This window comes from Pieris rapae, chromosome 16 (genome assembly GCF_905147795.1).
Source record: "Pieris rapae chromosome 16, ilPieRapa1.1, whole genome shotgun sequence".
NCBI lineage: Eukaryota > Metazoa > Arthropoda > Insecta > Lepidoptera > Pieridae > Pieris > Pieris rapae.
Genome location: NC_059524.1, coordinates 7445433 through 7472445, shown reverse-complemented (window position 1 = coordinate 7472445; position 27013 = coordinate 7445433). Strand labels below are relative to the sequence as shown.

Here is a 27013-nt window from a genome sequence, read left to right as displayed (position 1 = left end):
TCAAGGGCGTAGAACGGAAGAGAAGAACTGGCAATGAACTCTCCGCCACTCCTTTTAATCGCCAATTTTTTTTTACACAATGTTTGTAAGGAGCTGCAACCATTACACCATATGACATCTTGAGTAATAAAGAATAATAAATTAAATTAAAAACAAAGATTTTTCCTCTATCAGCAGGAGGCAAGGTGAAATAGGAGCACGCACTTACATACTCGTGAGAAAAAAAAGTCGTGTATGTCGACGATCGCCCCATAGATACTCGCCTAAATACTACATAGACATCGCATATAATTTTGCAGCTTTCGTCATTTACATATTTTATTAACAACGCTTGATCGAGTGATCCATACAAATTTTCGCCTGTTGCAAAAATCTGGTTCCTTCCGTCCACTATGGGTACGAATAGGCATTCTACTAATAATAATACCTACTCTTTAGTTAATTATTTGACATGCTGGTATATTTTAATTTATTATTATATATTATCATATATATTATTGGCATGTTTTCGTGTATGCCGTATGGCATGTCTATTTGTATCTCAATATTGTTTATTAAATATTGAGGCTTTATTAATTAATTACTATACTACTACTATAAACTAACTACTATACTAATACTATAATTATATTTAATTACTTTTAATTGTATTATTTCTAGTTAATTTACGTGTATGAAGTCAGCGTTTTATGAATGTTCTTATAAACATGTGCCGGATGTTCACTTATATGATGAATTTAACGAGAAGTTTAAAACATTACAAACATTTCGTACACATATTACTTCCGGTGTGCTTAATCTTTTTGATTGAAATTTCGCAAAAACGGACCATTGTAAAAGAATTGATTCGCTTTCAACCCGACATGAAGCATATACTGGTGTGGACCGACATTCAGGCATTGAAAGGAGACGGGCAAACATACTTTACTAACCGAAAATGTGACTATACAAATTGTTATTTGACAAGAAACAGAAATCTTTTCGGCGACATTCGTTACTTTGATTTAATACTTTTTAATCTACAAGATGTAAGTGCGGATTCTGAAAATCTTCCACATGTAAGAGGTCAAAATCAGAAGTATATATTTGTGGCTAATAATTCGGCGGATAACTATCCGGTGTGTGATTCGAAGTATGACAACTTTTTTAATTGGACTTGGACCTACAGGTATATTATTATATTTAATTAAGCAAACGAGATATTGAGCCTGTTAAGTAATACCGCCGCCCATAGACACTCATATTTCTAGAGAGATTGCAGTCTTTTAACAATTGGGACAATCTATTCTTGAAGGATCGTGTGTCGAATTGTTTCGAAATATAAATAATTATTAGTTAGACTTACGAATCCATCAGATCTGACCATTATCGATCGTTGCAAAGTGGATAGATTATTTACAAGTCTACTCGCATATTCAGGCGATGCAATGGCTACCAGAGTTCTGGATTCTACTAACAGGTTCCTTGGCTATGTCTTGTTAAATTCAATTGGAATTAATCTATTGAAAAATAGTAACTTCTATTTCGTTACCTACCAAATCCTACTAACAAGACGACGCCAAAAGCGAGAAGTAAAAAGTAGAAGAATTATACAATTTTGTACATGTTATTTATGGTATGGACCATTGATAGAATGTACCATTAGTTGTCCTTTACCACAAAAGATAATATTATATACAGGAATTAAGATCTTTTTATTACTTAATACTTTTTAGATACGACTCAACAATCTCGTACAGATTTATAACAGTGCATAACACCGAGTATGAAGAGCTCGGCAGCCATTTTCATTGGAACACACATATGAAGCCTATCGATGAGAAAATTAAACAGAAGCTTAGTACAAAATCGAAAGCTGCTGTCATATTCCTTGATAAGTGCAAGAGTAGAAGCAAAAGAGAGGTTTTAGTAAAAGATCTTCAGAAGGAGCTTGAGAGGTTTAATTTAACTGTTGATATATTTGGTATGTATTTTTCATTATTTATGGCTTATTAACAAGCATGTTTATTTTATATGCAAACCCGGGCGTAAAGTGAGGTCTAATAAGCTTGCTATTTTTGTAAAAAAACAGTCTTTCTGAAGGAAATTAGTAGAGTTGTTTTGTCCCAGATTTAAATGAGGACGTTAAGCTATCGGTACTTACTATCGAGCCATCACCTTCTCAAGAAATGATGGCTCGATGATATCAGATTTTTATAGAACAGGGGCAAACGGGCAGGAGGCTTATCTAATGTTAAGTAATACCGCCGCCCATGGATACTCAATGCCGGAGGGCTCACGAATACGAATACCTTTTAAGAATAGGTACGCTTATTTAAGGATCCTGAATCGAACGTGATAAGATTAGTGCCTTATTTTTGAACGTACAAAAAACACGACAAAAGAAAATACCCATCAAATATTTGTCCTTATTACTTACATGACACTTTACTCATAAATAAACGTGACAAAACATAAAATAATCGACACGGGTATGAATACACTTTAGCATTTTCGTCTATTTCACAGGTGAATGTGGACCGAGGCAGTGCAGACGTAGAACCATGCAGCCTTGCTACTGGAGAGTGAAGAAGATGTACTATTTCTATTTAGCATTCGAAGACTCTATGTCAGCCGATTACATCACCCAGGCCGTTTTAAGCGCATATGACAATTACGCAGTTCCAATCGTTTACGGCGGAGTTCATTATGATAAGTATGAATTTTTCATAAAGGCTTACTTATATAGATGTCAAATGATATGTATACCATCAAAATTATAACTGGCAAAAGCGCAACACGGTCCTCATACTGAAAAAAGTTGTGAGATCTAAAGAATACCTGGTCGATCAATTTATTCAGTGCCTACCTAAGAGACCTTCTGTCTTACGTATTTAGCTAACGTAAAAACATTTTATTGGGACCAAATATATTAAAAATCTTTTATGTTTTAAAAAATACATTATCTTAGAGCTTTGATGATCGGTCAGTCAGTGAGTGACAAACTTAAGAAATTTGTCCAGTCTTAACCTACTGATTCAAATTTCGTGAAATTTGATACAAACACAAACAAACCCTGTTTGGTAATTGAAAATTCAGGCTTTTACTTTATAATGGGGCAAAAATAAGTTGAACAGCTTCGAGAAAAAGTATCTTCGTACTGCCCCTGGATATTATGACTATGATAAGATTGCAAGCTTAACGCATCATCTCTCTAATCTGTCTAAGACTTAAGTCAGATCAAAACATATCTTGGCCTTAACTCATCCACCCATGATTGTTATTATAATTGTAATTATAATTATTAATTGGTATTAGGTAATTTACAATATCTGTGATTATATTCTTAAGTTGAAATACGATTAGAGTGGATTCAGAGTTATGCAATCTTTAACCGTCTAATGCCTTTATAATAAAGCCCGTTTATTCCAATCTTTACAAATGTATACTACAGTTTAGATTTGTTGTATATGTCGCAGCCAACTATAAGCCAGTCCATCTTTCTTATTCCTGCCAAATAATGACTCTATCGTACGATTGGCCTACGCTAGACCAGAACAACATTCTGCAACAATGATCGGAACCCCTTCACGATTAAAAGGCCTCCAGCCTTTTCCATGGCTTTCTTTCTCCATTCGCTTTCTGCTTCTATTACTTTAGTCCACCTTTTTAGCTAATACATATAATAATACTTTATGTTACATAAATAACACATTTGATATTATATTATAGATACAGATTCTGTCTGCATCCTTATATACAACATCTTTCTTTATTAAAAAAACATTCATAGCCTAACCATACATATTTCCAGATACTTACCACCCGGATCATACTTAAACGCCGTCAACGCATCAGCTGCTACTCTTGCGCAAACTATGCACGATATTATAGGTAATAGAGAAAAGTATTACAACTATTTCCGGTGGCGGAATCACTACATCATCAGCAAGTCAACACCGCTTGACGGATGTGATCTTTGTGAATTAATGAATAATCCAGCTAGATTAAAACAGATGTCATCTTATGAGAACTTTCGGAAATGGTGGAATCCTAATTATATACAGCGATGCGATTCTAACTAACTGTATGAAAAATGTTTATTTTAATTTACAAACATATACTCTATAAAGCAAATCAATAGTCACTTTACTGTCTGCTAATAGTCATCGCGGAGGAGGTTGAGGGTAGACGTGAAACAACTCGTATCGTGTCCCCAATTCTTTGTATTTTTAAAATAAAACAAGAAATAATATCGTTTCAAAAGTAGGAAAAGTGGTGTAATATTTCGAGATAAAAAAGTGTAAATGTTATTCCGCCGAGAAACATTGTAAAAGCATAAATAATTCGCCAAAATCACAACGCTTCAAACGAGTGACTTTTGTAGATAACTTATGTTGAAAAGAATACCTAAAATGCAGGAATTGTGCACAATGAACAACATTAAAGTGAAATAGTGTAGTGATGTGAAGTGAACTAATTTTTGCAAAAAATAACGGCACAAGTGTCAAGACTTGGTATAACACTGACTCATTTAGTGTCTGTGACGCGTGTAACTTGTACGATATTTTCAAGCATATGCAGTAAAGACACTTAGTCAAATCGCTTGCGGTGCCGGTGACGTTCTCATTGGGTTCGAGTTCAAATCACTCTAGAGAACCATAACTTTCAAAAATTTATTTTTCAATAAATATTGAACACTTAATTTTAATATAAGAATATCACAAATAGAATATAAAAAATATATATACATCTTTCATAGAGGGCACTAAGTGCATCATAACAGGCGATGGAGGAAATAAAAAATATGTTAGTTATCATGCAGCAAGATATAAAGCAACAAAAACAAGACATGCTAGATATGAAAGAAGATATTAAATGTACAATAATCAACAGCCTCAACGAGAAGTTTAATCACTTAGAACTAAAAAACGAGCTTTTGGAGAAAAACCTAGAAGAACAAACAAAAAAATTAAACAACTTAGAAAGACAGTTTAGACGCAAAAATCTAATCTTGTTTGGCGTAGAAGAGAGTGAAAAGTCATACGATGAACTCGAAGAAATGGTCATAAACATAATAAATACATACATCAAAATTTCATGCGAAACTCACAATATAGAAGCTGTTAGAAGACTGGGGAAAAAAGGCGAAAAAGTTAGACCTATAGTAATAACATTCAACACATGGGGATTCAAATTAAAAATCCAAAAAAATAAACATTACCTCCAAAATACTTCATATTACCTAAAAGAAGACTACCCAATCGAAATTTTAAATAAGCGTAGAGAACTTCAAGTCCAAGTTCAAAAAGAAAAAGATGCAGGCAATACTGCCTTTATAAAGTACGACAAAATTATTATATTGAACAACAAACAACCGTTGTATAAACAGTCAAACAAAAGAAATCTCTCTGAATCCCCGGAGACACTTCACCCCGGCAGCCAAGGTGTTCAACAAACTAAAAAGCAACCACCTAAGAAAAACAAAGGAAGCATGAAGAACTATTTTATACAAAAGCCCAAACTAATCCTCACTCAAGCAGAAACAACTCAACGCCAAACGAATACATCACAACACAACACTGAATAGCAATCGAAATCGGACCCCCTCCCAACCTCAAATCTCCCAATACGGCCGGTCACCGCGGGAGAGTACGACCAAAACCCTCCAAAAAAGCCACAGAGACGGCGATCAGACAATACAAAAACACAACCAAATTAAAAATCGCAGCTTACAACGTCAGGACCCTATCTTCACATGAACGTTGGTTGGAGTTAAATGAAGCAACAAAAAAAAAATCAATTATGACGTAATCGGTATCTCAGAGATCAGACGACTTGGTAATAAAATAGAGGAATATGGCAACTTAATATTCTGCTACATTGGTGGTACACCAGGTAAATTTGGAGTGGGCTTCATTATTAAGAAGTCTCTTAAAAACAACATCGAAAGCTTCATCGGCCTAACAGAACGAGTGGCAATGCTAAATTTAATACTTCACGAATTTAAGATATCCATTCTACAGGTATATGCACCCACCGAATCCGCAAAAGAAGAAGAAATAGAGGAATTTTATAAAACTATCGACAAAGCTATGGAAATAACACATAAGAACATTATACTAATGGGCGACTTTAATGCGAAGGTAGGGGCTCCTAAAGGTGAATACTTAATAGTGCATCAACATGGGGACGGTGAAAGAAACGATAGAGGACAGAGACTTGTCGACTACGCACTTGAACACAATTTAACTATCATCAATACATGCTTCAAGAAAAACCGTAGCCGGAGATGGACGTGGCGATCCCCAAATGGACACAAAAATGAGATCGACTATATACTATCCAACCAACCAAAACTATTCAATAACTTTGAAGTCCTGAATTTAAACTATCCGTCAGACCACCGATTAATTAGATCAACATTAAAAATAGCCAAACAAAAACAAAGTAAGACAGAGACAAATGGGCATCTTTGGAGGAGGCCTTCACCCAAATAATGGGGTTCCTACAAATTATATTATTTAAGTATACTAAAATCTAACCAAGCTAGCTAATAATACAATAAAATAATGTAATAGTAAATATTATCTAGTAGTAAATATGATATATATAGTAGCAAATATTATATAAGTAATATATTAATAACAATAAATAAAATAGTTTAATAGTAGGTAAATAATATAGAAAATAAATAAAAATAAGATGGTATTAATTTTAATTAGATAAGTAAGCGCTTGGAGATGGGCCAATGTAAAAAGTTATATTTGTAGGAAATAAAAAGGCTTTTTTATTTTTTTTTTATTTTTTTTTTAATAGTCATCGCTATCCAAAAACAATGAGAAATTACGTGAAATATCTTAGCAATATCAAGCTTAGCAACTCAAGGTTTCCGAAGTAAAAAAAAGACATGGTAATATTTAAGTCCTTTAATTAATCATTACAAATAAGTATTAAAACAATTCACTATTATATGAAACAAAAGAGTGTAAATTGAAACGGCGGGATCACAATTATCATTTCGTAAAACACCGTCAAACAAAAAGTATAATTAAACCGACAGCACAGAATATATCCGGCTGGCGAAATTTCGGTGAACAGAATCACATCCATTCCGCAAACATGGATTAAAAGTTTAAATTATTTTAACAGATTAAAATGTATGATAAAACAGTATATTCATTGGGTATCGCCGACACTTCGGGTCCCTTGTTAATTTAACTTTAAATCCCGTAGTTTATCTCCATACGTCGTTAATTAAAGGGAAAATAATATTATAGAGGCCATTAAAATGTATTCTTTTATAAAGTACCATTTTCAAATGTTAACAAAATAACTTTTAAGAGGATAGGTATGATATTATATGATTTTGTGACATGTTAAGTTTTTTACACGTCTTCCTATAGATAATGTGTCCACTTAAAATTTAAAATATAATTACATGCATACAATTTTTATTTATTAGTTATTATTTAATATTTCCAAATCACACCACCTCTTCATGTTGTGTTCTTAAGGTTAAGAGACTAAAATACAGTGCTAAGCCTGACTCAGGTAAATGTATTGGATTTTGACATATGGAGGTCATAGTTATGCTGCCCTTAGTCGTAATACAATAGCCCGATTCTAAAATAGAGTCCTGACGACACAATTATTATAATTAACTTAGCATAGGGTAAACTTCATGTATCGTCTCACGACGTTTAACGACGAACTATATATTAGAGATATACTTAACTTATATTATATAATTCTATCCTAAGTTAAAGCTACGTCGAGGCTAGTCTATAATAAATTGAGTGGAATAAATCATAAAATAACTCCCCAAAGTTTGAGCTACTAAAGGCGCCGATACACTTAACTATTTAGCGGTAAGTCAGTAAGTCCGACTTCAACTATCGGAAAGCCGTTGAAACTGCACTACGTAATCCCACTCCATTTTTAATAAGCCCTCTGATCTGTGGTGGCTTTAAAATTGTACTAAGAGGTTTGTTTTGAAGGTGGTATTAAACTCGTTCGTGGCTTGAATTAGAAAATACATCGTTATTCGAAATATCGCCTTTTCGCAATGGTACAGGGGTATTACAATATAAATATATATAGGAACTTTATCATTTTTCGTTTATACTACAGAAACAACAAAAACCTTTTGTAAGTATATACTTTTCCGTCGTACAGCTGTTATATTCATTGGCAATTTAGAGTCATAAGGCTTGGTTGATTCTTGTGAAAATGTTTAATAAGACACTCTGTTTACCTTAGACACAGTTTGTCGAAAGTTCAGACGGAAAATTACACGGAGTTCGCGCGATTCACGAAGAATATTTAACAGTTTTCGTAACTTTTGAGAATTATTTGATATCAGAGATTTATTTATTTCGCCTTATCCTTACGCAATTTTATGTTTTATTGGGTAATGCTTACTTTTACTTGACATAGATGTTTGTCAGAAAACGATCGTGTGCGGCCTCATGCAGAACTTGTCATTCAAACGGGAGTAGATTATATATCTCATGAGGAGCAGGATTTAGATTATTTTACTCATCTTGTCAGGAGGCTAGACCATTGCCGGTCTGTTAGGAATTGGTATGCTCTTATCTTGAAGGACCCGAAGTCGAATTGCTTCGGAAGTACTTAAGTCGACAGCTGGTTACACTTGGCTGTACGCGGCAAAAACTGGCTCAGTTGTGGAACGAGGACGTCGATGTGATACGGCTACGAATGGTTTCGTGCTCTGCTTTATCGTCCGATGACAATATAATCTAAAATTAAAAATCTAAATATTAAAAAATTTGACATCAATTACGATTATATTCCTGACTCAATTTGGGAATTGGGAAAACAGATTAACGTTTTTTTTACTTTAGATTGTCGTGAGGCATGGTTAATTGGGTAAAGATCTGGAACAGATCATAATTACAGTTACATAAGACCCTTACAGATAACATTATGGTAATACGAAAGATCTTACATCGTCTGTTCGGAACGGCTTTACGTTTTTGTCACCATCTTGGCTCGTATTTGCATTGCAAATGAATGATAACTCTAATACTATCTTAGTGCCATATTAATGGCTGTGATCTGCTTCAAGTAAATACGCTAGCTCATATACTTTACTTTAGTTTGAACTATATTGTACGAAAATATGCACGAGTGAAAGACTGATCTAAAAATCCTAGCCAAAGAGGTGTTTGTTGACTAGATTTATTTTTTGTAATAACATTTTAAAAATAATGCGGATAGTGTATTCTCATTTATTTACAGAATGGATGCCTTAAACTCATAGCGGATTAAAGAAAGTTTACGTAGTTCACGTATAATCAAAGAAAATAGTATTTAGTATTGGTCATAGAACTTCATAAGGATATCGAATAATTGTCTACAGGAGCGTGGATGTACTATGTTTAATATATACAATACAATCTTGATTACTACGTCAACAGCTTTTTCTAGCCATGGAAAACAAATTATCTCCAGTCCTAGGAAGCGACAGTAAATATTTTCTTTCAGAATGAAATAGGAAGTTAGTTGTGAAAAGTAATCCGTTCCGACACTCAGTTTACGTACGTAAATTAGTTGCTAGTTCTGTCTGTGAAAAAGTTAAATTGCCTTCTTGACTCCGGCTAGCCAATTCCTTTAAGCGATTCTTGGAAATAAAACTTATTATAAAATATTAAGAACTTTTATACCTGTGAAGTTTAGGTAAGCTACTGCGTAACTATGAATGAATCTTGTTTATATAAACAAAAAATGTTTTTATTCATTATTATTATTTGTTTTTTATAGAAAAGAGGGCAAACAGGCAGGAGGCTCACCTGATGTTAAGTGACACCGCCGCCCATGGAAACTCTCGATGCTAGAGAATTTGTACGCTCTTATCTTGAAGGACCCTAAGTCGAATTGGTTCGGAAATACTTCAGTGGGCAGCTGGTTCCACAAAGTGTTATTAGATTACAAATTGGAATGGGGTGTTTAAGAAAATTGGATTGTAGTGATCGCCTTGCACAAATTGGGTATGGAGCCGTCGGTCCAGGTCCAGCCAGACACTTCAAAAGCGTGGTGTTAGACGTATGTTCGTATATGGTACTATCAACAGATACAATTACTGTCGGAAAGTTACAACGTGTTCATCCTGCGTCAGTTTTGCATATACTACAGCAAAACATTCTCATCAGAAGAGTCTTCTCTTAAACTTTGATTTAGTTCCCTTTACAGTAGAAACTCTTGAGCCGTGGGTCCACACTCCACAGGCGCCAAGTAAAGGTTTAAGTTGGCGCTTGGCCGATGATAACGGTGACCTGTAGCTGATGCTTATAGGTACTATTAATTACTAAATTAATATAAATTATACTGACACCGGGTTCAAATTTTTTAAGTTTTTTTTTGTTTTTTTTTTATTATTTATTTATAGAACCGGGGGCAAACGGGCAGGAGGCTCACCCGATGTTAAGTGATAAGGTATTATTAGTTTTGTTTTATGTAGGTTAAGGATATTGTTAATATACTTTAATATCTAACAATTGTTATAGTATATCAAAATGATTACATTACCTACATTATAAAATTTTATAATTAAGTACAATATGAAAAAAAATTAAATATTGTGTGTAGGTGGATACACTGGATATTTATACAAATACATTTATTATATTTACATATAATGAATAAAACCAATTTTAATTTGTGTACTAAACTTTATTTTAATTGATAATAAATATTCTAGTGAATGTCGATTTGCGTCTCCTGAAACGCTTAACAGCTGTTTCGTAATATTAACAAAAGATGACGTCAATTTTAATTTTAAACGTTTGACAGCTGTTTTAAATTGACAAGTATTGTAAACCGAGAAGAAAACAATTCAAATAACTACAAAATCAAACTAAGATTACTAATAAATGAGTGTTAGAAAATACGGCGTAAACAACATTTATGTCTATAACACTTTACCAACAAAATCCATATTAAAATTAAGGTTATGTATTTGTAACATAGAATGATTCAAGGTGAATAAGATGATTTGAGATCTTGAAAGTGTAATATCACGTTCTGCCTTATATGGATTAAAGGGTTTATTAATCCTTCCTGATTTTTACGCTCAGTTTAAACTGCGGCCTAGCTATGGGCGACCGTGATAAAAGTGATTCAAGCTCTCAAGATGAGAACTCTGAGCAAAACATAACGATTCCTCCAAGAACAGCTCCAGCTGGCCCAAGGTATAACATTTCTTTTGATAATCTAAGAGCAAAACTCCAATTAATGGACATGAAACTATAACTTTAACAAAGGATCCTTAGTTCCTAAGAATGACAAAGAACTGCAACTAAACATTTTATTATTACTTCCATGAATATATTAATATAAAACGTAGGAACAAAAATGCATAACAACATGTTTTAATTTATATACACTGACAATAGATTATATCTAACAGATTTACAGAGTCTGTAAGACATGCCAAAAGAGTAAGCATTATGGGATGTAATTACTTGGGTACTACTTATAGAGAATTATATTTAATTTTCATGTTTTATGTGGCATGTTTCTTTTCACAAGACAACACCCTTGTAAGAACAATATTTGATAGAAGTTTCTACCATTACAGCTACTTTGCCAGTGAGCCCCTACAGTTCCGAATTCGTGGAACAAGTATAACAGGGGCTTCCCCTCCTCACTTTGTAACATTGGAGGACATTATGAAAGCAGCCCATGGCATGAGGAACATGGCTTTGGCTCATGAGATAGCTGTTGATCAGGACTTTAAGCTGGAGCCATTCGAAGCTCCTGATAACAGGTATTTTATTGTATTTGTTATTAAGAACTAGAGTGAGTCTTGAATTCATCCTAGTGACTTGATGTTAAACTAAAAAAATATTTGAATAGTTTCCATTGATTTGATCTATTTAATTATAGTGCTTGAATAAAATACATTAAATCACTTGATAGTAAAGTTGTCTGCAGATGATATCTATAAATATAAGTAAACATAAAGTTTTGTCTAATGTATATATCTGTATACTAGCAAGTTCTTTGTTGATTATGTATGAGTCATAACTGTTCTTTATGTGCAACATTGAGGTGCAACTGACCTCAGATCACCTTATGTGTCATTTAAATTTTTATATGTAAGTTCTTTTATAGACATGAGATTCTCTATTTTGGTGGCTCTTTTACTTGTTTTAAGCTGAATCATGTACATGCCCTCTATTATAATGACATTACTGACTTTTCATTAAAAATACTCAGCAATACATTTTCATTTCACATACACATTTAATAAAAATTTATTTCACAGCTATCAAAAGCTTGTAAAAGAAACTATGCATAGGGCATATTTTGACATATTAAGAGAACAATTGAACTCTGATCCACCTGTATATAAACAAGCACTGGTGTTATTGGAAGATGTGAAACAGGTATAATGTAAATTTTGTTTTCTTTATGGATATACATATATAGTGGATTAATGCTAAATGCATACATAAATAGATGCTAAAACTATCTATCTCATAAAATCCTTAAGAAGAATCATAATTATAAAAGGTAACTTAACTTATGTTTTCTCAAAAAGGTAAATATGTCTCGAGACTAGCTTTACATTATTTTGTATGTATATATAAAGTATATAAGTATAGGATATTTACATAAAATAAGGACACTAGATTCATATCTTCTTTAAAGTTTCTTATCCACAAGAATTATAAATCTTTGTCAAAGTTTACATTTACTACAGTCTAACCAATTACAATAACTTATACAAATATAAAAACTTTATTATGACAAAAGGGTTATTCTACCTTTACCAGTCATAATTATAGTGTACCTTTAATATCTTATTTCAGGGATTATTCTCAATACTTCTACCGCGCCATACAAGAATTAAGGAAATGATAGAAGAAGTCCTTGATAGAGATTTTATCAAGCAGCAAGCAGAGAACAACAGTTTAGACTTTGAGAAGTATGCAAAGTTTGTTATAGACCTGATGGCAAAGCTGGCTGCTCCGGCAAGAGATGAAATGATACAGAACATCACTCAACTTACTGACACTGTAAGTAGTTTTATTTAGCAAAAGTAGATTCCATTGTACCCCATGTACAGTTAGGCCTATTTTCTAGAATTTTAATGAAACTTAAGTTTAATTTTCAAATCTGTGTATCACAACAAGTTTATAATATAGTTTTATCGATGTGATTGTATTTCATAATATTATTTTTGTACGTAAATTACTTTTAATATCTAATATATTTTTTTAAAGCTGTGTTAGCTATTATTAGCAATATTTTAGTGATAAGTAACTCCGATGTATGTGTTTATGGTAGCCTCTCTGCTTGACCGATTCAAAATTCAAAATTTATTTATTCATGTAGGTAACAATGTACACTTATGAAAGTCAAAACAAAGAAATATTAAATGAATTTAATTTTACATTTACTGCCAGTTCTCAAATCAAGGGCGTAGAACGGAAGAGAAGAACTGGCAATAAACTCTCCGCCACTCTCTATTTTATTAGGTCTCAGCAACACTCGACTCCAGTCATTGTAAAAAAGTAATTCTATATGAATATTTTGATATACGCAAAGTAAGGTCAGAAGAGAAAGATAGTATTAATTTAAAAAATAAATAATTTGGTATGAAAATATATTTTCAGGTAGAAATTTTCCGTGCTATTTTGGAGACTCTAGAAGTTCTTAAATTGGATTTGGCCAACACATTAATTGCCATGATAAGACCACATGTGCAGAAAGAAAGTGTTCAATATGAAAGAAATAAATTTGATGAAATGCTCAAACTCTCTGAGGGTAAGTAATATAAGTATATTTAAATAACTCTAACCAATATTTAATTACTTTAAATTATTCTAAATTAATTTAGAGAAAATAACATGAATTTACTTTAAAAATAAAATCTTAAAATATTTTCCTGATATGTATTTATTTGTCCATTTAACTAAATATGGTTAAAGACCAAATATAAATATTAATACTTAATTTGTTCATATTGAGGTAATTAAAGCCTAGAATTTAGATTCTCGATTTGCACACTTATCTTAGTTTCACATCCCGGCAATTAAATTATTATTAACTGCTGGAAAAAGTAAACACTAATACAATAACTTACAATTGAAATAATATTTTGTTAATATAGTTAGGACTTTTCTCTCTTTTCATGACATATAAACTCAATTAGAGAGAGTACATTTTTTAATTAGAAAATAACAGTATAGCCTCCAGGGCTTGACAGATTACTGTATCTGTTTTGTAGTCACTTTTTTTAATTGGTAAGTAAGTGATCAGCCAGTTGTAATACCAATTTTCTCACGAAGTTTTCCTGCGCGGTTAAATATGTACATAGACATAAAATCTAGTCTCTTGGTGCACGTTCCTTATACGCACGCACGATAGTGTCGCACGTTCAAGCGAATGCTGCTCTGCAAATAGTGCAATAAAAGATTCCAACTCCTATAGAAGGTTCCTTTTAGAACCAACTTCAAAGTAGGCTTTTTTGTTGTACACTTTGTTTGTGACGTCATTCCAAATATGTACCGAAAATTGATTCAAGTAGTATAGTTTCGATGTTGGAGTATTATAGCTTTTGATATTTCAGTTATAGCGTCGCTTGGGGTATATGTTTGGTTAAGGCTTAGGGCCTGTAACAGAATGTGTAGATAAAGTACCAAATAGCTATGCAACACATAAATTATTCGAAAGATAAAAGTTCCGAATAAGATACTTCTCGTTTCATTACGAATAGCGCTATCTGACAGTCGTGAAACGCAAAAATACTGTTTATCCTACAAATAAGTAATAGATAGCTTATTTGGAACTTATCCGGACATTGTGAAATAGACCCTTAATATAAATTATATACAAACTTGCGTTTTAAAAAAGCAATATTTTATAAAGAAACCCCCTAAATATGGGGGATATCCCCCAAGTTAAGACTGATTTATTTATTAATAATGGGGTTTTTAACGTTGGGCAATATTAAAGATGGACTTCAATACACCAGTGAATGGCTGCAAAGACACATCGACAAAACCGGGCTTACTCTCCCGGTAACAGACACAAACATCATAAGAAATGTCACAGCTCAAACACTGGCCAAAGCGTACTTGGAGTTACTTGAGTGGGATGAATCGAAAGGATATCCAGAGGTATTATAATCGAAAATCTCAAATACAGTCAAAGCTTGGAGATATTTTAGTTTGTAGTACAGGGTTAGTATAACCGCAAAGAACCTTTTCTGTCATTAATTGCTTATGAAACGTCTCCAAGCTGATTTTACTTTCTGTTTTTAAATTTTAAAAGAAATATATAAAGTACGCAAATTCATAAATATCAGTTCTTAAAAAACGTAACGATTTTTATTACACGAATATTATTCAAATTACGTAAGTTCGAAATTGTATGCTTGAATCTGTTCTTGAATTGAAACTTTACAATTCAAGAACAGATTCAAGTTGTCATTATTCAAAAGTTAATTCCACAAAATATTAACATGCTATAGAGTAAAGAAATCTTTTAATTAATAATTTCGCGTTTGAAGTGCATAAATATTAAAAACGCTTTTCTCATTATATTTGTTGTTCATAATAATAAATCGTTTATTTGCCAAGATAGTTATCTAATTGTAAATCGTTCAACAACCAAAACCCGCACAATCAGCCATATATAATTTTCGCGTATTTATATTGTAGGCGTAAATAGGCATTAATTTATAATGACATTGACATAATAATAAGTTAAGTTATTTATAATTGATGTCAAACTTATGATTTAAATACTCGCCCGAAGGCATCTTGCCATTAAGGGCGCGAAAGATGCCGTAGAAAACAAATTATAGAAAATTTATTTGGAATGGCTCTCTATCAAAAATACTCATCTCCCATGAGTAGCTATAAATAGAAATAGAACTTCAATATTATTATATATTGTTTTCTTAGAATTCTTTTAAGCGGTCTAACTAACGAATGTCTATATCACTTAACCTCAGGTGAGCCTTCTGTCCTTTAAAAAAAATCTTTTTTATTTAGGCAGCATATAACTTTTAGTTTGTGTATTTTTTAGACAATGCAACTTGACAAGCCCCGCTTTGTTGAGCTGGGATATCAAGTTTATCGGCTTGTTTGTGTTGCGTCAATATTGCTTGTCAGTCCTTCGTGTGGCAACGATCCTAATGCGAACCATAAACAACGACTCAAAGACAAGATTGACATTATCATAGACAATGCATCTAATGACATGTGAGTGAGCTCTTTTACGAAAAACGTCTATGGATAGGAATAGACTTTAAAATTTAATTAACAAGACTTTTTCTTTTGTATATCATATGATAAACGACATGCTTCATGCAATTTTTTAAATGAAATTATCTTCCTACTTCAATATCATCTCTTTTTATTTCTTAATCATATTAAACAATTTTTTTATAAATATGTATATGCAAAATCTTTTTGAACTTTTTTTTACATTTACATTTTTTAAAATACAGATACTACACCCACTCTTTGACAGGTTAAGTTATCTTCATTAGACTATATTATGCATTAAAATAACCTTGCGAACAATATAAATATATAGAAAAACTCCTAAATTGAAATATTAGAATTTTTCATCTAAAATGATTTTCCAGAGAATTTAAAGAAGTACTGCCTTCCATAGCCGAAGAAGTTATACAAATGACGGAACAGTTGTTAGAAAGTATGAATCAAGAGCCTTTAAGTGGAGAAACTAAAGATCTCATACGCACACAGATTATATCACTCAGTGACCCAGAACATAGAGTGAGGCAGATTGTTCGTGAGTAATTTTATTAATTTCTAGTAAATATTATATTTTAGTACTAAATATAACGCGTGGCTTATACGAATTTTTCAAAGAATTTTAAAGGACGCTCGATCGTTAGAATTTTATTTATATTTATGTCTCACAAGTATTGTATTTAAAAATTATATATAGAGGTAAGTAATATTAATAATTCATCAAATGGTTTTGATATATTTTGATGATGAGACTCGATATTTCTTAAGATTTTTGGGCGCCAAGTCACGATATAACGATCAACTGTGTATTTATTTTATTTTTCACATTTAGGTACAAAAACAGAAAACAGATTAATTACATACATAAAATTATTACACACTAAACAACATTTAAAAATCTGACTTCCAGTTATATCTGTACACAGCATTTACACTAAATATCAACTAAACAACATACACATATCAAACCGAATGACAAAAAAATAAATAATAAGAGAAAAATATATCTATACATACACACACACACATGTTTATATACATATACGTTAATCAATTAAATTAGTAATTAAGGTTGCAAGTATTTACTATGAACTATCTTTTTAAATTTACAAATATTATTGTGAAAAATATCAACCTCAGCACACACAGCATTATAATATTTGCACATTCTTACGAGCGGAGCATTCTGGGAAACATTGTTATCAGTCATAGGTATATAACAAATAATTCCTGGATGCGCACAGAACGCGTCGGTACCTTGATCTCCAGCCTCTCCAAAAGGCAGGTGTCAAATGAGCCATTTGCTATTTTATGCAAAGTGCACAGGTCGCTCATCCACCTCCTCCTTTCAAGACTTACCATTTGAAAGTGGGCAAGACGCTGGTCATATTGTTTTATTTTTCGCCTAAGACCATACTTATAGCACAATGCTCTGACAAACCGCCTTTGTATAGCCTCCAAGCTATCTATATGAGTTTGGTATATCGGGGTCCATACCGCCGAACAATACTCAACCATGGTTCTCACGAGAGAGCTGTATAAGATAATAAAGGAATCGGCTCGCCTGAATGGTTTAGCAGTTCTAAGAATGAAGGACAGCATCCGGCCAGCTCTGCTACATATATCATTATAATGAGGTCTAAAAGACATAGCAGAGTCAAATAGCACTCCCAAGTCGCGAATCACCTCAACTCTATCAACTAGAATACCCTTAACATTATATTTATACTGGATAGGGTTCCTACTTTTTGTAAATGTTATAACTCGGCACTTCTCAATATTCAGAACCATAAAGTTTTCATCGCACCAAGCAGAGATAGTATTAATATCCAATTTGATTTTGTTTTCCATGTTTTAGTGCTTTCTAACGTCACAATTGACATCAAGTCGATGTCTGGATTACTGACATTATTTACATTTATTTACTAACGAAAGTAGTCTGTGCGGAAAGAGAATTAGCGTGGCGGTTATGCGAACTTTTACAATTATTTCGCTACGCGTTATTTAACCAATTTTTTTTAAATATATCAATATTATAAGGATTTTCTTATTACTGGCGACCGACTTATAATTACGTAATAGTGAGAAAAACTTAACTAAAAGGGTTAGTAATACAGCGATCTCAAATCCTACTATTCTCTTTCCGCGCAGACTATATTATATATATATATATATATATATATATTGTCATTGACAATTGACAAGTCTTCTAGTGCTGTAATTATATATTTTTTTAGGCCAAAGGGTGCTTGAGTTTCTAAAAGTGATCCTTGTATGTTCTGGTGGATCCAGGCAGATACCAGTTGGACTATCAGCATTTACTAAAGAACTGACCTCGGTATCAGGCACCTTACTACGATATGTTATGCATAATAAGGCAGTATTCACACAACACTACATGGATATGATTGCTAAAGAACTCAGTAACTGACCTTCATAATGTAGCAGCCCCGATTTACATCACACAAAGAGATCTTTGTAAAACTAATTTTATATTTACTTATTTCTTTACAAAATTAAAGCACGATTTTAGTTTATAAAGATTTCTGTTTATTAGATAATATAGTAATAATAATCATCAATAATATTTAATTATTACCATCAAACTTTTAAGTGAAAATCTGTAGAATAATTTTATCTATGCAATATGCAAATTGGTTAATGAACAACTTATTTAAAAAAATTACCAAGTACATTAAGTATTTACTAATTATAAGGCATAATTTTATAATAATTTTAATGTATCAATTTGACACATGCGAATAGATAAGGTTAAATAATTTTAACACAATTCTGGTTAGAGACCCAAACTATACAAAATGTTGAATATTGTATTTACAAATTCATATGATATTGTTCCTATTTACATTCATATGGTATTTACAAATATATTCTCCAGCATGATTTAAAACGCCATTGCAATAAAAAACCTTTGTTATGGATGATTCCATTGCATTGTATGGGTAACTTGGCGCTTTTAAGAAACGTCATTATATCAAAACGAACACTTAATGATACAATAAAAACCTGTTGTCGTCAAGGGCCACTATTTATAAAAGTATTTCCCACATTTTAGCATCGCTCGCAACAGCTGATCAAACAATTTTTAAAATGTAATCTACTCAATTATTGTATTTGTCAAATGTTATCTATGACATATGCATCTCTTATACTTATACATAGATAACATTTGACAGATTATGTAATCTGTAACAATTTATTTTATGAATATCGTCTTAAGGCCAAAACTCGGATATAATGAATTATTTCATAAAACATCCGTCTACGGACTTTTAATAGACAATACTAATTTAACACTTATGATTAAAAAACAGATGCATTTAAATATTTTGGAATTTTTAAATTAATTGTGTGATTTTTTATTTTTACAATCGGATATGTCCAAATAATATATTTATAGAATGACGTTATAATATAAAATGCACTAATAAAATTGCTATGAATATAACTTTCTTTTACTACTCCTTTTACAACCATCATTGTCCAGAATGTAGAAAATAAAGCGATTAAAAGATGCACAAGACGCATTTGATAAAGCATACACAAAATAAAAGTACATAGAACTATTTTTAATCCCTTTTGTAACCAAATGTCTAAAATAAAAAGCATCGAAGATATTTTCAATTAAAAATAAACTATTGTGACGTCCTTCTAGAACTCTATAGATCTTGATTTGCTGTTTCAAGAAATTAATCAGTAATTAATGCATAATATTCGCGACTATAGATGTCATTATTTAGTAAGTGCTTATTGCACACAGAAAATACATTGGTATCACTGGGATTTGAACTCACGACGTCAAACGTCTAACCAATCCCGCTATTTATAGATATCTCAATACATGTTGGTTAGTATTGCGTAAACCGATTTGGCTTAAAATAAAAATAAAGTATTTTATAAAGTTTATTACATAATAAGTAACAGGATACGTTGTCAAAACAACATTTCAATCACATTATTAAATTTCTTAATCAGATCCGCTGTGACGCGATGAAGCGCTAGAAGCAGATGCGCTCCTGGAACCCTGGGAACAAAACAAATTTCAAATTAATTTATGTACTCAATATACAGACATAACAAAATAATACTACTACTATCTTGTATTAAAAGAGTATCGTTGGCCGCAATTAACAGTTTTTTAGGCAAAGAAGTTTGAAACCTACTATCCTAATTAAAAATATATATATTTTATCGTGGCTTTAAGCGCGGCGATCGAATCAAAAAAATTCTGACCAATACGCGTTAGAGCATGACACCGGTGTAGCGTGATCGGTGAAGTAGCGTAGGTGCGTTAGAGTGGGACAGAACACATACTGAGTATTCACATCTCTATAACGAGATCGGTGACGTAGCGTAAGCGCGGCCGGTGCAGCCGGTACGCGTTAGAGTGAGACAGCCTATATAGGCGTATTAGTCCTGGTAGAGTGGTAGAATGAATTAATATCAAAGAAAAAAAATACTGCATAAATAAATAATTATAATTGCAGAAATAATTGATAAACAATGCTATACAATTACTTTATCGCGGCAGCCCCCGAGTGCCTCACGTTTTTTTTTCTTGTATCCATCCAGGTTATTGGCAAATTATTATATAAATCACGTTACCATTTTACATTAAGAGAAAAGTAGACCACCACCATCTAGGCTTCAAATTCAATTTTTAAATCTATTATATTTTTTAAATTATTATCAATTTTCTTGAAATATTTTTTTTTTTTATCAAACAAATACAAAACAAACGTACCTGTTTAGAGCCACTAGCAGATCGGCTTCTAGATCTTTCGGAGCCAGTTGAGTTCCGTCTCGAACTGGCTTTGGACGATGCTTTAGATGCCTTCGACGAGGCTCTAGAGGAAGCGCGCGACGATCGCTTACTCGCACGAGAAGATGCACGAGAACTCGCTCTAGACGACGCTTTCGAGCCCTTAAAATTTCAAATTCATTTTAATAATAAATTTCAAATTCATTTTAATAATAAATTTCAAATTCATTTTAATAATAAATTTCAAATTCAATTTAATAATAAATTTCAAATTCATTTTAATAATAAATTTCAAATTCATTTTAATAATAGAAACACATAAAAAATCTTACAAAAACATGGCTACAAATTACCTTTCCGCTTGCTTTGGAGCTAGCTCTAGAAGCTTTTCCAGACGAGCGTGATGAAGCGCGCGAAGACGCCCCAGAACCCGACCGAGATCTGATATAAATACGAATTTCATCTTTTTAAGTATTTATTTATTGTACATACAACACATTTAAAATGGAAATAAAAATAACGTAGTGCAATTAGCATTAACGCTATTATATTTACCGGGAAATTTGTAGGAATGCAATGTAAAACTTGACCACAAATAGTAAATAAATCAAATTTAGTTAAATATAACAATATACCGGGTTTTTGTTTTTCTACAAAACTAGGTATAATAGATATAATTTTTTTTTAAATCATGCGATATTATGTATTTAAAGCATTTCCATTGAAATTTATTTGTGCATAAACAATTTGACAATTTATGAAATTAAATTTCAGTGTTTAATCGCATTAAGGTACATGTACAGATGGCGAATAAATACCTGCCACTTCCAGATTGCGCTGAACCAGATCTAGATCTGGACTTTCGAGATCCAGATCGCGAGCGAGACCTACTCCTAGATTTAGATCTAGATTTCGACTTTTCACGAGAAACCGATCGTGAACGGTTGGATTTCTCTGAACCTTGGGGTGATTTTGACACAGATTTGGAACGAGACCTGGAGCTGTATAAAAAGTTTTATAATTTTTTAATACTTCATTATTTATAAAATTATTAAGTAAGTAATTGTAGATTACAATTTATTTCACTATATGATAAAATAAATAATAAATAAATCAGTGTCGCTAAAACCTCTTTAGGTCTTGGCCTCAGCTTTCTGAATCTGTTTCATGATCATTTTTAAATGTAATAGGCAAGTAGGTGATCAGCCTCTAGTGCCTGATACACGTCGTCGACTTTTTGGGTCTAAGACATGTCGGTTTCCTCACGAAGTTTTTCCTTCACCGTTCGAGGAAATGTTAAACGCGCACATAGAACGTCCATTGGTGCACAGCCGGGATGGAACCTACGACCTCAGGTATGAGAGTCGCACGCTGCCACTAGGCCAACACTACTACACCGTAATGAAATACTGGATATAATATATAAATTAAGTGCAAAAATATTTAAAATATCTCACCGTTCCTTTTCTCTATTCTGTTCCTTACTCTCTTCCTCATCCTCCTCTTCGTCATCTTCTTCTTCATCTTCTTCCTAAAATTTTCATTTATGCATAATATTAAAGCATTGAGAAAAAAATGTTGAATAAGAAAGCTACATAGAATTTCAATTAATAGAAAAATCAACAAATTTAAAAACTTAATAAAACAAAGTACATATGAAAATAAAGCACTTATATGTTCGGAACACATAAACAACAAAACATAAATTTAATTTGTATTAAAAAAGCTAACCTGAGCAGGTTCCAGTTGTTTCTCTCTAAGTCTAAGCATACGATGTTCAGGTGCACTGAGAGGTCTGTGAGTGACCACCAATCTGGTGAGGGCTTGGGCAGCGGCACCAGCACGGGCGCGTCTCTTTGAGAGACGGACCCTCGTCTCCAACTCATTGTAGTAAATGCAGTTTTTCCGAACCACCTGGTAACATTCATTATTATGTTCAAAATTAAAATTGCATAATAGCTATATCATCTTATAAGTTCTGACTTAATATGTTTTTATTTGTTAATGAAAATAAATGTCTTTAAACACATATGTTATATAATAACTTAAATTATTAATCTTGTACTTGTCTTGTCCTTACAAAATGTCAATTAACATTAATTTTAAATTTTTCTTCTAACATTTTAAAATAATTTAATTAGCTAGAATAGTGATTCCCAAAGTGGTCTATATCTACCCCTAGGGATCTATGACAACCTGCATGGCAAGGGGTCTACGACACAAAAAAGTTTGGGGAACTCTGAGCTAGAAGATTAATTACTAAGCAATACTATACTGATCCAACTGTTTGTAAGAAACAACAGTTGGAGCAGTATATTACAGACTTAACTCTTTGTGGAATAGAGTCCAAAAAACTCTTGATTAACTGTGCAAACTTTTTGGATTATTTAAAACTTATTACTGAAACTAATCATTCAAGTTCAGAGGATAAACTTCAAACAAAGACATGAAAATAGTCAATATTTTGGTACTCAGCATTTACAGCAGTTTCTTTGGATATGATATTATGGTATCTGTATAGAGAATTCACCTGTGAGGTACAAAATATTACATATTCAGGAAAGACAGATTTTTTAGTATATAATGAAAGAATTTACATAATTCCCTATGGATTATGCATATTCTTAGCAGTAACATTTCTCTATCCACTAAATGACAACTACACAATAAATTATAACTTTTAAACATTTTTAGAAGTACATATTTAAGTAGTTTTTTATAACACAAAAATAATTCCAACGTTAAAAAGGTATCACTCACCAAGAAGTAGTTCTCTTCATATCCCTTTGACGCTTTACTTTTAACATTCCAGTTATATTCTCTAGCCATTTTATACTCATAAGTGTCGCCATCCATATATGGAATATTTTCAGTAATATCACGTCTTCTTTTTTGTATTGTGTCTTCAGTTGGAAGACAGTAAGCCACAAACTGTTCTCCACTTTCGTCCATCACACCTCTGAGAATCGTCAAAATGTTATTTAATTAACATAGATTCTATACCTTAAGGTATTTCAATGGCAATCATAATTATAAGTAATATTATTCATGCATTTCTAATACTTACCGAATCATGGCCTGAGACATAGCCTCAATCTGTCCTGCTACATTCTTGTCTGTGGGTGCTGGATCAGAATCAAATATAACCTGTGCACATGGATACTTCCACATGTCAAAATCAGGAAATATTGACATGACTTCAACGGGAGTCACACCTGGCTTACTGTAATGCTTTTCTATTGGTTTCTTGTTATCTTCAAATGTCTTCTCAATTGCTTTAATCTGACTTTCTCTGTCCATATATAGTGTCTCTTCACTAAATATTTTCTTAACATTGTAACCAACTTTTGCTTCAACCTAAAAGTTGTACACACGCATAAATAAATCAAGCATTTAAAAAAACAATTATATTGATTTTATAATATTTTGTTATTGGGACTTGGAGTAAGTATATCCACTATGAACCATTTTAGATGTTACATAGAAAAAATATTACCTTCTCCATAGATTGAGGTTGAAACCTTGTCTGTTCTGTAGAAATATATTCAGATCGTCGTAACCAAGACACACTCTTAGCATGATGCCTCGATCTCTTTGAGTCTTGTGGTGTGAGGACATCATCTTCTAACAATTTCTCATCGGCCGGATCTAAAGCTGCATTGCCGTCACCTTGGTATATATCACGATTAATCAAATCTATGTGAACACCTAGATCATGTTCTGTCAGTACTTCGTAGCGATAATTTTTCTCTAGTGAGGTGGGATTGTATTGGATGAACCGTGTTGATGGAAACGGATACGTAATAAATTTCAGATCAAAAGGGATGTCTGGTAATGTATTGCAGTACTTTATTCGTGTAACCAGTTCCGCCCTAATAAAAGAAAAGGTAATATTTTACGTAAATTGACAAACAATGATACAAAAGGTGTAAATTATAAAAAAGTTAACCTTCTCTCTCCAGTTCTTTGCGGACGCTTTTCCCGTTCAGCAGGTTCATTAGTTTGCACTGTTGGTGCCATTATAATTGTTTAGATTCCACGATTGATCATGAGTATCATTAACTTTTAGAAGATTTCATGGTCAAAACTGTATCAAACAAAATACACACTCGATTATCACTCAAATCTCAATATTCAATTTCAATCAAAAATATTTCGAATAATGACTTAAGAGTTTTTTTTTTTTTTTTTTTTTTCCCCTTTGGCTCTAACACTGTTTGTGCATTAGCCAGCGTCAAGTATGGGATTTTTATAATTCGTTGTTTTAATTATTTACAGTTTATGCATAATGAAAAAACTAAGGAAACCAATCGCGACATAACATAAATAATTGAAAGCGCATAAATTTACAAAAAATCAGAATAATTAATAATGGAAAAAAATCAAAATTATAGTTTAATGTTATTATTTACAATAAACATACTTATAATACTATATACAAGGGGATTTAAATCTCGAAGAAGTAAATAAATATTAGTAGGAAGGGGAACGGACAGAGAAACTAAAGAAGTATATAAGGAAGAATGGTCATACTTAGGACAAGAAAAGAAAACATGATTCAAGTCAGAATAGCTCTCGCCACACTCACAGGCGGTACTAGTTACGATACCGAGTTTGTGCAAATGAACTGGAAGGCTGTTATGTCCCAGACGCATACGGATTATAGTAGAAGTGGCAGTTTTACCAAGCGACAATTTGGCAAACCACGGCTTCCTGGGAACGGAAGACTGTATATCATACAAGAAACGACCCTTAATCCGGCCGTTCTTTTCCCAACACATATTCCACGATTTGTGGAGATATATGCCGGGCAAAGCAGCAAGATCATGGCCAAAATTCTTGTACGGGTATACGTCACCGGTCACAGTAGCACTGTTAGCCAAACTGTCAGCTTTCACATTTCCAGAGATACCACAGTGACTAGGTATCCAACAAAATGATACTAAATAGTTGTGTAATTGGCATTGCAACAGCTTTCTCCTACATTCAAATATAACATGAAAGAATGGGTTTAGTTTAAGTGAAAATTTTGCTAAGCTCTGTAATGCACTTAAGGAATCGGTAAATACAACGGTTTTTTTGAGTTTGAAACACAGCACATATTCAAGAGCTTTTAGTAGTCCAAAACATTCACCGGTAAAGACCGATGATTCTGGAGGTAATTTAATTTTCTGAACTATGTTGTACTGTTTGTGGTACACTCCAACACCAACACACCCATTGGAGTGTTTAGAAGCATCTGTATACATTTGATGCCAGTTAGGCCATTTCATATTGACATTGGAATTAAAGTTTGCATTGGCATTAAAATCAGATTTTTCAATGCCAATAGAAAAGCATATCTCAGGAGAAAGAAGTAGAGAATCATAAGAAGAGCTAAATAGGGGAAGTATATAAAAGGAATGAGTTGGGGCTTGTAATTGTTTAAATTTCAGAAAGCTTTTTAATAGACAAGGTAAAGGTTTATGTGAAGAGGGTAATTTTTGAGAAAGAGATTCCAGTTTGGAAATGAGGGGATGATTATGGAACTGGACAGTTCTAAAAATGAATCTATCTGACAGATATTGACGCCTTAAGTTTAATGGAGGGTCACAACATTCTATTTGCAGAGCATTAACCGGACTCGATTTCATCGCACCAGAAACAATCCTCAAAGCCCTAGACTGTATGAGATCTAGTTTTCTAAAGCCTGCTACATTACCTGGATCTAAGAAAAAGGTCCCAAAATCAAGAACGCTTCTAATGACAGCATTATATACCAACCTCAATGTGGCCGGGTGAGCACCCCACCAAACTCCACTGAGACATCTCAGCATATTCAAGTGTCGCTCACATTTACCAACCACAAATTCGCAGTGTGGTTGACCTGTTAGTTTAGAATCAAGTATAACTCCTAAGAACTTTACTTGATTATTGACGGGTAATATATTATCGCAATCATATTTTATAGTTGGTGAGGGAGGAGTTCTGGATTTAGTGAAAAGTACGACGG

The 27013-nt window shown here is 32.6% G+C and overlaps 3 protein-coding genes across 3 annotated transcripts; 2 read left to right on the top strand and 1 right to left on the bottom strand.

Annotated features, from left to right (window-relative positions):
• The first annotated feature begins 346 nt into the window (after positions 1-346).
• Positions 347-4146, top strand: LOC110994410 (alpha-(1,3)-fucosyltransferase C). The gene is made up of 5 exons (XM_022261032.2): positions 347-396; positions 661-1168; positions 1716-1963; positions 2509-2695; positions 3794-4146. The coding sequence occupies exons 2-5, from the start codon at positions 690-692 to the stop codon at positions 4062-4064; spliced, it is 1185 nt and encodes a 394-aa protein (XP_022116724.2). The 5' UTR covers positions 347-396; positions 661-689; the 3' UTR covers positions 4065-4146.
• Positions 4147-10773: 6627 nt separating this feature from the next.
• LOC110994352 (T-complex protein 11-like protein 1) lies at positions 10774-19704 on the top strand. Its single transcript, XM_022260944.2, has 9 exons — positions 10774-11192; positions 11582-11770; positions 12272-12392; positions 12819-13025; positions 13626-13776; positions 14968-15131; positions 16045-16220; positions 16610-16776; positions 18476-19704. The coding sequence occupies exons 1-9, from the start codon at positions 11098-11100 to the stop codon at positions 18667-18669; spliced, it is 1464 nt and encodes a 487-aa protein (XP_022116636.2). The 5' UTR covers positions 10774-11097; the 3' UTR covers positions 18670-19704.
• A 445-nt stretch (positions 19705-20149) lies between these two features.
• On the bottom strand, positions 20150-25182 carry LOC110994375 (RNA polymerase II-associated factor 1 homolog). Its single transcript, XM_022260977.2, has 10 exons — positions 24971-25182; positions 24518-24893; positions 24089-24378; positions 23782-23980; positions 22753-22935; positions 22479-22552; positions 21840-22022; positions 21375-21462; positions 21004-21183; positions 20150-20283 (listed from the first exon to the last, which is right to left on the bottom strand). The coding sequence occupies exons 1-10, from the start codon at positions 25039-25041 to the stop codon at positions 20227-20229; spliced, it is 1701 nt and encodes a 566-aa protein (XP_022116669.2). The 5' UTR covers positions 25042-25182; the 3' UTR covers positions 20150-20226.
• Between the last annotated feature and the right edge of the window lie 1831 nt (positions 25183-27013).

What these genes read in the sequence shown, in the direction of transcription:
- LOC110994410 (XM_022261032.2), top strand. Translation starts at nt 690, where the DNA reads ATGAATGTTCTTATAAACATGTGCCGGATGTTCACTTATATGATGAAT. An exon ending in AATTGGACTTGGACCTACAG is followed by an intron (nt 1,169 to 1,715) that starts GTATATTATTAT and finishes AATACTTTTTAG; the next exon opens with ATACGACTCAACAATCTCGT. An exon ending in TTTAACTGTTGATATATTTG is followed by an intron (nt 1,964 to 2,508) that starts GTATGTATTTTT and finishes TCTATTTCACAG; the next exon opens with GTGAATGTGGACCGAGGCAG.
- LOC110994352 (XM_022260944.2), top strand. Translation starts at nt 11,098, where the DNA reads ATGGGCGACCGTGATAAAAGTGATTCAAGCTCTCAAGATGAGAACTCT. An exon ending in TTCGAAGCTCCTGATAACAG is followed by an intron (nt 11,771 to 12,271) that starts GTATTTTATTGT and finishes TTTATTTCACAG; the next exon opens with CTATCAAAAGCTTGTAAAAG. An exon ending in TATTGGAAGATGTGAAACAG is followed by an intron (nt 12,393 to 12,818) that starts GTATAATGTAAA and finishes ATCTTATTTCAG; the next exon opens with GGATTATTCTCAATACTTCT.
- LOC110994375 (XM_022260977.2), bottom strand. Translation starts at nt 25,041, where the DNA reads ATGGCACCAACAGTGCAAACTAATGAACCTGCTGAACGGGAAAAGCGT. An exon ending in ATGAAGAGAACTACTTCTTG is followed by an intron (nt 22,936 to 23,781) that starts GTGAGTGATACC and finishes GAATGTTACCAG; the next exon opens with GTGGTTCGGAAAAACTGCAT. An exon ending in GCTCCAAAGCAAGCGGAAAG is followed by an intron (nt 21,184 to 21,374) that starts GTAATTTGTAGC and finishes TGAAATTTTAAG; the next exon opens with GGCTCGAAAGCGTCGTCTAG.